Genomic DNA, 15,724 nt, shown 5'->3' with positions numbered 1-15,724 from the left:
GGGGGACGATTTCATTACGTAGTTGTTAATCTGACACCATTCTGCTAGGCTATCTAAAAAATGGTAAAATTCACTCGGCTAGGGAACAGAAGCATTTTTATCTTCCCCCACCACTTAGTTTTACACAGCTTTCCATTCCCCTGTCTTTCTGGCCAGCTGGCTTCTTGGAAGCACTAGAAGAGGGCGTGAGAAAGCACTTCCTTCATCAAGTTACTCAACTGTGGTCTCCAACCGCATCATTCTTGATTTTTCCAATTCTACCTGACTGTTGGATGCAACCAAAACAACCTTAAAACTCAAGTTAGATGAAATAATGAAGTATTCAGCCCTAAAGACATTCTTCTATTATTGTCTTTGGCAACTAGACTGATTTAATGACACAATTTTAAAAAGATTGTTTTTTCCCTGAGGGCAGAATACATGTTCAGAAATTAACACCATGTAGTGAGAACAGAACTAAAAATACGAGGGGAAAGGTCATCAAAATAGCATTCGTTGCTGATTGCATATTCTGGGAAGAGCTACATTCTCTGTTGAAATCTAGTTTGCTTCTGACATGTGGGACCACATGTGACCTTAGTTCAAGTTACAAAATCTTTTAAAATAAGTGCCATATTATTTTCTGTATGGTCTACTCAAGAATTTAAAAAGTGAAAGAAGAAGTTAAACATGATTCAAACACTTTTAAAAACTACTTTAAAAATGCAAAAATATCAAGAGGCATTGATGGATCTAGAAACAAAAAATAAAAATAAAAATGCAAAAGTGTATCCAAAAAGGGAATCATATTCATGATGGTTCATGAAAGAAAGTGTGTGGGAACATGTTTTTTCTCTTTTCCCAATCTTAACTTTCTAGAATTCTAACAAGTAATAATAGGAACATGCTTTTTCTCTTTTTCCAATCTTAATTTTCTAGAATTCTAACAAGTAATAATAGATAACATTTTAAATAGATTAACATGTACAATCCAGTTTTCTAAGCATTTTATGCAGATTAACTTATTAAAGCCTTATACCAGCTAAATCCAGTAGACACTCTTTTAATACTTTTTTTAGAAATGAGAAATCTAAGACACGGGGAAGATAAGCAACTTGATCAAGGTCTTTGAGTAGTTAAATAATGGAACTGGAGCTAACACCAGGGAATCTGGAGCTAGTGTCCATGCCCTTCACCACTATGCATATTGACTTTCTAGTAAAATTATTATATCATTTCTTGTGTTGCAATGATCTAAGATATTTCCGATGTAGTTGTAATATATGGTGAACTTTATATAATCTCAATAGTTGATACTGATAGAAAAATTCCTGACAAGTTTTTTTAATCTCTTTGCATTTGTAATATAAGATAGTACTATTTTTTATATATATATATATAAAAAATGGATTTGTGTTCAGGACTTAAGAGCAGTTTAATACAGTGTCAGAGAAATGTTAGAAGCTCAATAAATGACCTTAAAGTTTATTAATGTGTAGACTTTTATTTTTACTTTTATTATAATCAGTTTATCCTTTTATTATTAATGTATTATCTTAGTATTTTTGGCAACTGAATATTAGTTGCAATAGGTACCACCACCCACCCATCTATCCCCACTTACTATATTATACTTAAGTACACTCTTGCTTGTTTATTCGTTTGTTTCCTTCACGCTCTGTGGCTAGTCATCATCAGCATTTATGTTGACAGGTAGCTTGCTTACTTATTGACAAGGTGGCTGTATGGTTTCCTGACATTTCCTTTCAGTACTATAGCCTTCAATCTTTTTCATAAGATTATATGAACTATAATAAATATCTGATTACCCATCTGTCATCTTTCTAGCTAAGACATCTATTATATATATATATATATATATGTGTGTGTATATACATATATATATATATATTTTTTTAACAGTGTATAGGCTATTTCAGAAATTTTTAATTACTTCTCTAAAGTAGTAAGATATCTGCCTGGGAAAAAAATCTCAGACATTCCTGCCAGGAGAAACATTCCAACTATTAAAAGCACAGACTCTAAATTTACCTTTTAGATAATAACCACTGCTGCTTCTCTTTTTGCTTTATTTCAGTTGACTACCTCCATCCTCCTTGAGACTGTCCCCTTAACCTCTCGGGGCATCAGCCTTCTTCTGACTTGTATCTTACCAACCAGGTCCCACATCCAGCCATTTACATCGATGCTGACCTCACCAGTATCCTTTATCCAACTTAAAAATATAAGATATTTTAGTTAAATATTTAGTCTTACCATTTAATCTAGTATAATTTTGTTTAATTTTCTATAATTGTGTGTAACTATAATCAAGAGAATACCAGGAACGAATTAGTCAAGCCTAATGATCTTTTGAAACCCTTAAACAATGTGGCTGTTAACATTGCCAATTAGTTTCTCTTTCTATAAATCCAGAGCTCACGGACTCAAATTCTGTCTTTGTGCCTTCCTTACTTGTGAATTCAGTTATACAGAAGAGCCTCTCAATGAATTTGGGGGATGATTAAATACTAAAGATACAAAGGACTTAGAGTGGAACCACCTACAAACATCACACAATAACTTACATATTTTTTACCTCTTCTAAACTCTAAATGATTTGAGCATGTATTTATTGTAAAGCCATGTAATCCAGCCTTATATTAAAGTGTGTATTTGCCTTTCTTAACTAATAGATTCTAAGTTAATTGAAAACAGATTTATGGTTTCATTGCTTATTTCCCTCAGGATCTATCCCAGTGTGGTGCATGTATTGCATATCCAAAAAAATATTGTATCAACAATAAAAGAAAAATTGATAGTAGTAGGTTTTATATATTTTATTATATCTTTATTAGGTGCACACAATATTTAAAGTTAGTTACTACCTTCAAATGGATGTTCTAAAAAGTCGAGAAGGTATAGATTGCTATTCATACAGCTTCCCTCATTATTTACTATGTACCAAGCAATTTAAACATGTAATCCAATTATTTCTCTTAGATACCCTATTATGAGGTAACTTTTGTGTTTCCATGTGTGGAACTGAGGTTTAAACATGTTAAGTAGCATGCCCACAATTACATACTTCTGTAAGGGAATGAGGCCAACATACGAACTTGAAGTATCTGAACTCCCCTTTGCTTAATGCAAACTCTATGTAATTTTTATAAGAACTGCCACAATGCAGTATGTTTTATCTGTCCTCTAACTCCACTGAAAAAAATGCTAACTCCATAAAGGAGCTGAACGATTTTGAGAGTTTTTATTCTACTTTTTAACTTTTTTTCTCCTGAATAATCCAGTCAAACTCATGACCAAGATTTAAACAGCAACAACAAAAGTAGTTCTCAGTTTCTTGCCTGTAATTAGTAAGAAGAAGAAAAAAAATGCTTATATGTGAGTCATGGGCTTTATTTTTATAGGAAATGAGAGTAGTCACTACAAAGAAATATTGCTTCTCTTTTTTCTTTTTTTTTATTAAAAACTTCAACTTTTGGATAGTTTTCAATACAATATATCAAGAACTAGTTTTAGTAATTTTTGTAATAAATAATAATATAAAAAATAAATTAAACTTATCAACTTATCCTTAAGCATGAAATCCAAAATGTTAAGAAAAATGTCCTTTTAGTTTCTAAAACTCTGTTGACTTATTCAACAGTCTTCCCTACTAGATTCAACACATCAGTGACATTGCTCTGCTGTGCTCTCTTGACAATGTCTCTAAAAGAGAAGCCATCTGTAAGTATTTATTAAACAAACACTAATTACCTTAGTAAAGGCAATGATTGTTTATAAACACTTGTGTGTAATAACAATATATGTATCCGTTAAGCCTTGTTATATGCTGTTAAAGATGCTAAGCGTTTAATCCTCATTATAACACTACAAAAAAGGTATTATCACCTTCATTTTATTAATAAGAAAACTGATCTAGGGAAGATCCATAAGTTCTTAAATGTCACAACGTACTAAGCCAGAATTTGTAAGCCCAAATAATTTGATTCTAGAGACTACACGCTGACCTACTAAAAAAGAACAACACTCAGTACTACAGAAATTCTGATATTTCTCCTTAAGTTCAATTGGATTTTCCAGCTGGGGAAACACGTCAGAAATAAGGGCAAAGGGTTGGGAGTGGGGGCTCATGCTTGCAATCCCAGCCCTTTGGGAGGCTGAAGTGGGGGGATCTCTTGACACCAAGAGTTGGAGACCAGCCTGGGTAACATAGTGAGACTCCATCTCTACAAAAAAAAAAAATTTAAAAAGTTATCCAGGTATCATGGCGCCCGCCTGTGTCCCAGCTACTTGGAAGGCTGAGGCAGGAGGACTGTTTGAGCCCAGGATGGTGAGGCTGCAGTAAGCTACAATTGCACCACTACACTCTAGTCAAGGTGACAGAGTGAGACCTTGTCTTGTGGAAAAATAAATAAATACATGAGGGAAAAGGAAAGGCCACCTACTAAAACTTAGGTGGCATACCTAACAATTTGGTCATTTTCAATACGATGCAAACATTCAAAACTATTATAATTTTCTCCAGATTTCTAGATTTCAAGTATTGAAATCATAGTCCATAAAAATTTGAATACTTGAAATAATTCAAAATTAGCCTTCTTAGTACTTATTGAGAAACCACCAGTCTTTAAGACAGGTGGTAGCTATTATAATGCTCTATAACAAGCAGAATTGTGTTAATTATATTACATTATAACAGTGACTCTCCTATTTGTAATCTGTGCCATACTAACAGGCTAAATACTCATTGTGAGTTTCACACTTGCTAAGTAGATGTAAGCACTTCTAGAGATGGATGCATTTTCTTTATCTTTCTGCATACTTTTCTAGAATAATTCATTTCAATGGTGCTTCAGATTCTCCTACCTACCTATTGTGGATTCAAAGCAATAGAAAAAACAAAAAGTTATGGAAGTTAAAAATATTGCAGAAAACAAAACAGTTGGGTGAATTTAATTTTTCTTTATAAGTGAAACTATGCATATGGGTATATGTATATGTGTATGTCTGTTGCTAAATGAATTAATAAAACAAATACATTTTATTTGATGGTACCAATAATTCAGCTCACATCTTTTTGTCCTACCACACTGGAAGCAAAAAACTTGGTGGAAACATTGATGTGCTTTACCTTGAATTCATCATTAACCCTAAATATACCTTTATTTGTTCACCCTCTTTTGATGCCATTTTACTTGTTAAGCAGTGACAGACATCAATATATTAGTGAAGAAAGTTAGAGTTAATGATGCCTTAAAGTTTTCTGAATGCTTGTCCTTCTTTACAATCTTTAAATGAACCCTATATAGATATATGTTTGTGTCTATCTAAATACATATTTCCATAGCACACAGGTTTTTTATTTGTTGTTTTTTGCTGTCCATTCAAGCACTACAATTACATTTTGAGATAATTTAGAAATCATTAGCTGTAGAGTGAGGTGATAAGGAGAGCAAGTTTAGGACAGTGCGTCTTTACTGTCATCTTCAGAACCTTCTATTTCTTTGCATATTTGCACCTTTGTTTAATAACAGTAATTTTGTAAACACATACAAATCTGAGCAAAAGAAAAGAACATGGTCTCCTTAGATGGTTTGAAAGATCTGAAGTTTCCAGAGCTAAAACTCTTCCCCATAAGCAAGCCAATCAAGGGAGAAATGGGAATGCATGATGCACCAAACACATCTAAGTCTGATTCTATATTCCACTTACATCTTGTGATGCCTTCTTGTAATTTTAAGTTTTATCTCCTCCTGTAATGTTCTTGCTGATGTCCTTTAGCTTGTCTTTCATTTGTGTAAAAATGTTGCAAGGAGAGACATGGCTGCAAACTTTCTAAGGGTTGTCATGGCTACTCCTGGCAAACAAACAAAAAAATTCAATCCTTTCTTCTACACCACTTAAATCACTCAACCTTTCTCACCCTTTTCCTATATATTCCAACTTGATTTGGCTCCTTTTATAGGAAAAACTTATAGGAAGCTAATTGATTCAGCACAGCTTGTCCAACTCAGAAATGAACAGAGGGGAAAAAATCATCTTTCTTTTTTTGTTACCAGATTGTGAACAGAAGACTGTTTTCCACTCTGTCTCCCATGGGGCAATGTGATGAACTAATCATGTAGTGATCTACCAGGTCACAGCAAATAATTAAGATACTTGTTACAGTGTTCCGTGTGGTGCCACCCTGTAGTGATTCTGAATGGATTTTCCATAAATTCAAGGAAAGGTCCTTTAAAACCCTAATTTCAAATCTACATCTTAGCTAATTAAGAACACTGTGGCTCAAACTAATGTGTCATTTCACATCTAGTGTATTGATAATGTGCCATCCTGAGTGTAGGTGTAAATTTTTCCTCCTGTCCTTAGCTCTTCCAAATTCTAAGGTATTTGCTGAAAAAGGAACACAGACATATTTTACAGCTTTAGTGATCAGCGTGATAAAAAATAATGCATAAGACAGTTTGCATACACTGGGCACCAATTACCTGATATTTTCATGTTATAAGACGAGTTTTAAAAGTCACTGGAAAAAAATTTTTGTTCAAAAAGAAGGCTCCCCCTGCAGTGTAGGGTTGATTAACATTAGATGAATTAGACAAAGATGCTAAGGGATCCCCTTCAGAGTTATTTTTTTTTCATGGAGGTAAAGTCACATATCTGTCAAGCACAGTTTACAAGTGAATCTGACAGAAACAATGCATTACCTCACAATATTTTCCATATATAACGTGTGATCTCTCAGGACTTTATTCATCTCATTATGTGACAAGCACGAATAGCCCTACTTTAAAAATAGAAATTCTGAAATTCAAATAAATAATAAGATTCCACAATTTCAAAGAGACATAGAGGACCTAGGTTTTTTTTGTTGTTGTTGTTGTTTTTAATGTGGTAGAAAATCTAGGACAAGATAAGCTTCTAAAATCATTCTGAACAGTTCTAAGAAAGTCTGTTTTAAAATTATAAGATTTTGGCCCTCATTTTTATTTCAAAAATTGCAAGATCCTCTTCATATTCTAAATATTCTTGAATTATTTCTGTAATTAATATTATTTCCAAGTTAGTTGTTAAATTACTATTACCATTACTTTTTTTGGAATTTGGGGTTTTTAAAAATGTATTTAGGAAAAAGTATTTGGTGCTAGGTTTTTTCACATATTCTTGAATAAGTGATTAAGAAAACAGAAACACAATAAGACTGGATATAGTAGTTTTGTTCTAAAGTATAGCATTATTCTATATGTCATCCTAATTCACAGCTTATGACCTAAATATGTAAGTGGTATTTAATTCAAATACAGCTGAAACAAGAGAAGAGGAGCATTTCAAATGTTTAAAAAGAAAAGTGAAGCTAAGAATTACTGTACAGTGATTATATAGCAATCATTCTCAGCTAAATATATTATCAATAGATTCTTTTAATATACATATATATTTCTAAATGACATAAAGGAGATACTTATTTCATCCCAATAACAAAAAAGAGCCAAAATTAAGTCAATTGAAAATAACACATCACAATTATAATAATGTAACAACATCTAAATAAAAATTTAAAAACACTTTATAATTTTTATAAAATCTTAAAATCTCAAAAACTTCATATTTATTTCAGTGACTTGATTTCAAGTTTGCAGAGCCCAGACCATAAAAAGCCTTTAATTGCATTGTGTTATTAAAACTGTTGTATTGACCCTCTTTGGTTTTCTGAGAGCAAAGGAAAAAGAAAAACTTTGAAATAAATAACTTGGTAATTTTTACATCTTTGTTTCATTTTCTGCAACACAGATGCAGAAAATTTTTAAATATTAGAAAGTTATCTTAAATTTATTTTTAAATGAAGGTCTAGAAAATACAAACTATTAATGTGTAATCAGACAGTAGATTCGAGAAAAAAATCTGTTAAATACTAAATATTGTGAAAATTAATCCACGTGGTTCCCATCAGTGTTTCCTGTTTCATTTCCCTTCATTTTATTTAGTTCAGATTGCAGAATTAGTACAATTTATACTCAATACTAGATAGAAAAATTACTAGTGATATGATCTGCTAAAATATAAATAATGCATATTTTAAAAGTATTAGCCATTCCATAATTTTGAATTTCCATACATTAATTTTTTTCCCCTGTAACTTTTTCTAATAATTAAACTATTTAAAACAGTGCAAGTTTTTCAGTTCTTATGATCACTACCATGTGATACTTAGAACTAGAACCCCTGGCTGTTTTACACATAAGTGCTGTGAAAATAGTTCACTCATTTGGGCACGTGACTTGTTTGACTAGCATCAGTACTTATTGCTGTCAGTGCTTCGATCTGCACATTATCTTTACCCTCAGCATTTTGCAACTTGGAGAGAAATACGGTAATAAATGGTTTCTAGAGAACATTTAGCAATTAACCATGAAAATGTCCTTTAAAAATTAATTGCTAAATTGAAATAACATATTACCCACTAGCCAAATTATGTTTCAATTTAAAAACCTATGTGTTTAGTCACCTTGCTAACATTGAAATATATATACATTAGCCAAATATTACATCACAATATTAAGCATGTTTGAAAAGTTGCTTTTTATTTGTTCCAATATAAATATTAATTACTTAACTCTTACTTGCCCAAAACTTGCTTATTGAGAACAACATATCCTAATTTTCCTTCTAATTATAATAAATAATAGAATAAAACCAATGAGAACTGTTTCTACTTTACAATGAATTCTATCTTTCAGTAAGTAATCAATTAATTTCTACCTTTTAAATTTTATATTTTAATCTATAAAAAGTATTAGTTTTAAAACTGTTATTTAGGTAATATTAAAGTAGATGATTGACTTCCATTTTAGGGCTTATTTTCTTTCCCACTTGGTTTCAAAGCCTTTGCATAGGGTTATTAAATTGGAAGGTCATACAATATCCATCAATCTCAGTTATTTATTCTACAGTATATGAAACTTCTCTTGCCACCCCATGTCTTTTATACTCATTACTTGATTACCTGAAATTATCATTTGCACTACAGAAGAACCAGAAATAAGGAAACAGTCTTAATTATAATAATGACAGATCAGAGAGTTAAACTGTCACAGTATTTTTTTTTATGCTGCTAGACAAACAATTTTCTCATTCAGAGTCAAAATTAATAGAGCCAATGTGAAAGTTGTAAGAATCTCATTAATAAAATTAATTAGTGTTTTATGTTAGCTATACCAGCAAATACTTCAGATGGTTATTGCTAATTGAATTAGCAAATTTCAAGAAAAAAATAATTTTGCCTTTCTTATTTTACCAACATGGAATGGAGATTTTACACAATAGCATATTGACTACTAAAGTCACTAAAATCCTGTTTTACATCAAGAGTTGAATGATGTAAATAAGAACAAAAAAAGTTTCACATCCAAAGTGTCCATCTTCTTTTTTTCACTGGAATGACAAAACAGAATATACTTCAAACCAAAGTTGAATTCCTATTAGAAAGGATAATAAATATTAACAACTAAATGAAAATATGTCAACATTTATCCTCAAAATAACAATCCACTGAAAATCCTTGGACAACTCATTCTCTTTAAAGTTTAGAGACTGGTAATGACTTTTTGTCATGATGAAAAAGCAGATTACCTCTTTATGTTTCACAACCAACCACTGTGCAAAAAGAAAATTAAACTTCATTAAGTATAAGAGCAAGTATTTAATGGCCATTACTATATATTGCTGTTTTCCAGGAATGGACTACTTCAACATTTTCTATGTGTGGAAAGTACAGAGTGTTCATGGGTGATGACCCTTGAAAATAAGAATATTAATATTCCAAGGCGATGCACAGGACTAACTGAAACAGTGATATATCAATATCATGAAGAAGGCTGCATTCTGTTGTTAAAAGTTTAATTATGGAAGCTATTTTATTTATTAATAAACAAAGAGTTCGGCAACATTGATTTTCATCAACATTTTGGGAAGTCTCGTTTTCATTATTGTTCACTTGGGAACACAGTTATTTTGGTTCATGTTAAGTCATGAGGTATATACATACTAATGAGTAACATATTAAGTAGAAAGAAAACATATTATACTACATATCTTTAGTGTGGGTGTTTCCAATATGACAGCAAGCTGTTAGCAACATACTGTTATCAAGCGACTGTGAAACAGAATGAACATCCTTAATAACTCTGCCTGTGTACCCCATGGCAGCACCTTAGCAACAGGGGAGACCAAAGAGAGACTTTAAGTTTCGACAGGGCAAAAAGCTGTTGCTAAGCACAATTTACAACCAAAATACTGAAAAGTGTAGCTTGATTTTTAAAGAACCACTTCACAATCTTAATGATTTAGTTGGCCTCGTTCACCCGAACATAGACTTGTATGCCCAATGGAAACCAAAAACCTATCCTTGTCACTAAACTTGCACCAAACCCACTCCCACCTCCATAGCTAAACAGTTACCTTTCATCCACCTCAAGTCAAAATCAACCTAAGACCAATGGTGAAAGATTATCTTCTTTTCTTCTTGACCTCTCTTATACTTCTTTACTAGTTGTACACGTCACGATGTCACTGGCTGCAATCTTAAAACAGCTACTTGCTTAAACCCCAAAGTCTCTAAAGTCTTGTAATAATCAGCTTTGTCAAGACTTGGGGGAAAACCCAAGGCGACCCACACCGGGTTTCTGGAGTCCCCGCACCAGTATCACTGCCTTACCAATCCGTCTGTGATCTTTCTCTGGGTGGCACTTACCTGCTGCTCCCCAGGTTCCGCTGACTTCACCAGGTGCTTATCCTTGTACAGAGACCAGAGACCAATGTTAGGCAGGAAAATTAAAGCCACCGTGAATAACAAAGTCATCTGCAGAAATCTCTTCTGTTTCCTCTTCATTGCAAATGGTAACAGAGAAGAAAAGTTAAAGGAGATGGCTCCCTGACTGCTTCTTGTGTTTAGTGTCAAATTCCTTTCCTCTCCCCTGCGAAGCACCAGAAACTGAGAAGCTACAAACTTTTGTTGCGTGCTCAGCACCAATCTGCACGATTCAGAGGGAGTTGGCCATCTGCAGAACAAACGCACAGTTACTTTCCCCCCAGAAAACTATGACGAAGGCATTATCTATTGGCTTAGAAATAAATGACTTGACTGAGGAAATCATTAAGCTCATTGACCTCCATTAATATAAAGCAATGAAGTAAATATGGTCGTTTCATTGACTAAAGGTAAGTTACGAAAAAGTCAACAGCATGCTAGATACTTAGGTAAATGGGAGTTTTTGTTGCTGTTGTTGTTTTCTCCCCCCACCCCCTTAGTGTAGGAGGGCTTGGTCGGGGTGGAGCGGGTTAGGAGAGAGAACTGAGAGGAACTGGCTCAACCCCTTCAAGTGTCAGGAAGAAAAGTGTCCGCTTTTGACATTGGAACAGCGTCACCTTCCTCGTCTTCCCTGAACATCTTTTCCAGTGCTCCCCTTGGGATAACCCACCTGAACTCAAGTTCAACTCCCTCCGGAGCCAGCTTGCCTGCGGGCTCCACCGGGATGCAGGGACTCCACCGGGATCCAGGCAGAACTCTGGTTCGGCTGGAGGTCCACGAACTCCTGGACCTTCGCGCGCTGTCTACACGCTCCTCTGCAGGCAGAGGCTGGGAGCCCCGGGAACCTGGTGGAAAGGAGGCTACAGATGTCAGCGGAGTCCAGCCAGGAAGTGGTGGCGCCGCGACGTCCCTTCCTCGCGCGGTCCTAGGAATGCGATCCTCTGAGAAGTGAGCGCTCTGCCCATCAATCTCGTCCGTTCCCCCGGTGACGCTCTCACGCTCCGCTGTTCATGTTACCATTCTTTTCCGGCAACTGAACGAACCCACAGGACCATCACGAGCACCTAAAGGGCAATATTTTTTAATCTCCTCTTCTCGTAAAGGGGATGGAGGCGGAGAAACCGAAGTCTGTGCTGGGCTTGGAAGCGGGCGAGGGCGCTGCGAGGAGGAGCGGAAGGCGGAGATGCGCCGCGGCTGCACCCGGCCGCCCGCACCCCACTCCCCGGCGCCTGCCTTCCGCGGAGACGTAGCTGGTGTCTGCCACGTGCGGGAGCCCAGAGCCCGGGAAGGGAGGGCCGGCCGCCTGGCGGGGGTGGGCAATGCCGCCCGGCCTCCAGACGCTATATAAACAGACCCGGACGCGAGGCAGCGGCGGAGGGCGAGCGTGACGCTGGAGGAGGAGTGGGAGCTCCCAGCCTGCACGGGTCCTCTCTTTCCCTGCCAGGGCTTTTCCGGGTAATCTGGGACCGACAGGGATGCCAGTACCCCGTCATCTCACCCAAAGGGCGCCAGGCCAGAGATTCCAGGGGAAAAGTCGTCGGCTGCAGGCGAGTGTCCCAGGAATTCCTCCATGGTGCCGGCTGGAGCGCGGCGAGCCGTGGCGCGGCGGCTGCGGGAGGTGGAGGCGACCCGGGGCTGGGCCGGTCCCGGGGAGAGGGGATCCCCCGGGCCGCGCGTCCCGCCGTTCAGGCCAGGTATGGGGTGGGGAAGGAGGAGGAAGAGGATCCCGAAGCAAGGTAGAGCTGAGGCTCAGAGTTCTCAGGCAGCAGCTGCTGGAGGACACCGTGGAGACCCAAGGCGGCTCTCTTCGGGTCTGCAAACACCCGGGGCCCCGGTTAAGATTTGGCAGTGCCACCCCGCTCCTCCCCCGCCTTGCACGACCGCACTCCGCGCGCCTTGTCACTGCGAGGGCTACCTGTCCTCGCACACTCCTCCGTGATGGCCAGAAAACGTGGGGACCGAGATAAGACTCTGGCAGATGGCACTCCTCCCTCCGCCTAACATATCAATGCACCAACGCCCCTGACCGCACTCGCAGGAACCTGTGGCAGCCTCACCAAGGGACAGCGTGCCCAGCACCGTGCACTGGGCGCTCTTGGATCTGGAGCTCACAATTCCGGAAGGAATGGGGACTTAAATGAGGTGACAGACATGCATGCAATGCAGGCTGAATGCGCCTGTCTAGAGCCAAAAAGAAACGCCATAGTCACCTCTTTGTTACAACCTGGATATGATGTCCACATGCTTGGGGTAGACATGCGTGGGATAGATAAGCCTGTGGACTTCAGACTGTATTTTCTTTCCCTTCTTTCTTCTTTCTCACCCTCACCTCTGGCACTCCCTCCTTTTCTGCTCGCCCTATCTCTTCCTCCCCTTTCTACTCTCTCTCACTCTAGCGTCTCACTTGAGAAAGACCTAGATTTGAGTGGGAAGAGTTATGCCTTAAACTGTTCGCATTAGAAATTCAAAATGTATTTGAACAATGTAAATGGACTGTATGCATCAATAAAGGGCTATGCTGTAATATGTGTTTTCGTGAATCACTTGAATTTTAAAATAGAATGAAAACATATTTAATAAATGTTGTTGAATGTGTCCTTTATATCAACACCAATTACCTTTAAATTTTATATAAATGCAACTTAATCTAGAGTGTAAGAGACTTAATGCTTCACCCCCACCCCCACACATACACTTTGCCTTTTGTAGTCTGCATTATTTTCTACCCTTCTTTTTCTCTCTAAGGAAGTGCAGTTTTGAAACACTGAAATATGAATTCTGGGAAGCAACATAGCAGGGAGAGGTTTCCTGGGAATATTGTCAGGTGCTCAAGGAAATAAATTTAGAGAATCATTTAATTATATTGGATATATTTTTAAGTACTGATACAGTTATTACTTTTCAAAGTTAAATAACTCAAAAGTGAACTTGGAATTAAAAAAAATAAAATCTCTCACATTTTAAACAATACCTTAAAAAATAGTCTTGGATCAGGAATGGGCATACTATCATGCTATTTGTTGAATCCAGGGTGTTGAGTTGAAACATGCTTCATTACTGTTAAACTAGTAAACGGTCTTGCAGAAAGCATCCATTCAGATAAAATCATTAATTACAGTGAGTGGACATAATCACTGTTACTTCCCCAATCAAGTACATGCGGAATACATGGTAGAAACTGAAAGGAGAAAATTACTATGTTCACCTCTGTTTTACAGCATAGTTCCAGACCATAACTTTAGCTTTTTCTCCTTTTCTGTATATTATTTGTTTTTGATTTAGAGCATAATTTCTCTTTTCCCTTCAGTCTGGTATTCTTTCAGTATTCCTCATGTAAATTACCAACAGATGACAATGTGTCTGAAACTGATATTTTAGGTTTAGTTTACAAACAAAAAACTCCAGATGACAGTTAACTTTTTTGCTCAGACAACCCAGATTAAATGCCAATATAAATGTGTGTGGATATTGTATGTATATAATATATGTGCATATCACATATTATATTAGATGTAATATAATGTATGTATAATATATGTGTATATAATATATATAATGCACATGGACATGGTCTTTTAAATTTTGACTTATATAGAAAGACACCTGTTCTATGCTCTATTTGCACTCCCATTCTGTTAGGATTCAACTGGCAACCTCAGGTTATCAGAGTCCCACGCTGCTAATAATGTACTAATAGCTATAGGGACACATGGAAAGAAAACAGAGCAATATTCGGTGACTTTGAATAACTTACACTCTAGTTAAAAATGCAACATAAAGACAATTGAAATAAATTACCAAAGGTGCTTGGTACGAACCTTAAATTGAGCCAAATTTAAACCCTATATTTAAGGAAACAGAAGGACGTTGTTTCAGTTATCTCTCTACTTCAAAATGTAGCCACTTAAAACAAATTATTTTGCTATTTCTCTTATGATTCTGTGCATTGAATAGACTCAGCTGGGCGGTTGCACTTCCTGTGACACAGGCTGAGGCCCAGGAGGTTGAATGGGCTGAGCCAAGATGGCTACTTTACATGGCTGACAGTTGGCACTGACGGTCAGCTGGGGGGTCATGGGGCTGTCCACTGAAGTCCTCAGCTTCCCTCCATATGGCCCCTGCATGTGGCCTGAGCTTCTCATAACATGGTAGCTAGTATCCAAGAGAGAGCAACCCAAGAACCTGTGTTCCAAGAGGGAGAAAACAAAAACAGCCAAGTCCTCTTAAAAGCTAAGGCCAGAACTGGCACAGCCTCTCTTAGGGAGCAGTCACTGGACAAGCCGAGATTCCAGGATGAGGTGGAGGTACAGGATAAAATTAACATCTCACTGAAAAGTTTGGCAGAGAATGTGTGGCCATTCTTAATCCACTTTAGATATTCAAAGGCATGGAAGTAGGGATTTATAAATAAGGACTAACCAGATTAGACACCGGATGATGGGGAGTAGTAGGGAAATGTTTTCATTTATTGCGTTCAGTAGAATTGTTCAGTTGCTACAAAGATAGCGAAATGACTTTACTTTAGGGTAGAAAGACTTTTATTACCTTACATTTTTAAAAACATGATGACATGAATGGAACTTTATTTGAAAGACATGCATTCATGATTTTGCTGTGTTAGCAGATATTTTCATATGAACTAGTTAAAAGGTTTACATCTGGAAAGATAATGCCTGGAGAAAGTCTATTGTTTCACAAACCAAGAGAGTCATCAGCAACAAATTTTGGGGTATGAGTTTTTACCCCAACAGTTTGGAGTTGCAAGTTGGTAAATTTTGTTGTTAAACATAATAACAAGCCTGTAGGAGAAAATGTAAATTGAATTATTTTTAAGGTTATAAAATAGTAACTATTTAAAATTTTAAGAAATTATATTGAAATTTATCAGTTCTCTTTGATCTTGAAATGGTAGGGTTT

At 36.6% G+C, this 15,724-nt stretch overlaps 2 protein-coding genes across 3 annotated transcripts in view; one reads left to right on the top strand and one right to left on the bottom strand.

Annotated features, from left to right (window-relative positions):
- GALNTL6 (polypeptide N-acetylgalactosaminyltransferase like 6) overlaps positions 1–12,050 on the bottom strand; it is a 1,222,748-nt gene extending 1,210,698 nt beyond the window's left edge. The window contains exons 1-2 of one of the 2 annotated variants that reach the window (XM_025385422.1): positions 11,478–12,050; positions 10,751–11,057 (exon numbers count right to left, since the gene is read on the bottom strand). In XM_025385422.1, the coding sequence (XP_025241207.1) occupies positions 10,751–10,888 (138 nt within the window). In that variant the 5' untranslated portion in view covers positions 10,889–11,057; positions 11,478–12,050. Of the gene's footprint in view, positions 1–10,750; positions 11,276–11,477 lie in introns of those variants that run through there. The other variant, XM_025385423.1, reaches the window with a different exon arrangement.
- On the top strand, positions 11,871–13,331 carry LOC112624628. Its single transcript, XM_025385425.1, has one exon. The coding sequence runs from the start codon at positions 12,283–12,285 to the stop codon at positions 12,772–12,774; it is 492 nt and encodes a 163-aa protein (XP_025241210.1). The 5' UTR covers positions 11,871–12,282; the 3' UTR covers positions 12,775–13,331.
- Positions 13,332–15,724: the final 2,393 nt, after the last annotated feature.

Source organism: Theropithecus gelada, chromosome 5 (assembly GCF_003255815.1).
Source record: "Theropithecus gelada isolate Dixy chromosome 5, Tgel_1.0, whole genome shotgun sequence".
NCBI classification, from domain to species: Eukaryota; Metazoa; Chordata; class Mammalia; order Primates; family Cercopithecidae; genus Theropithecus; species Theropithecus gelada.
This window is presented reverse-complemented; position numbering and strand designations above follow the sequence as displayed.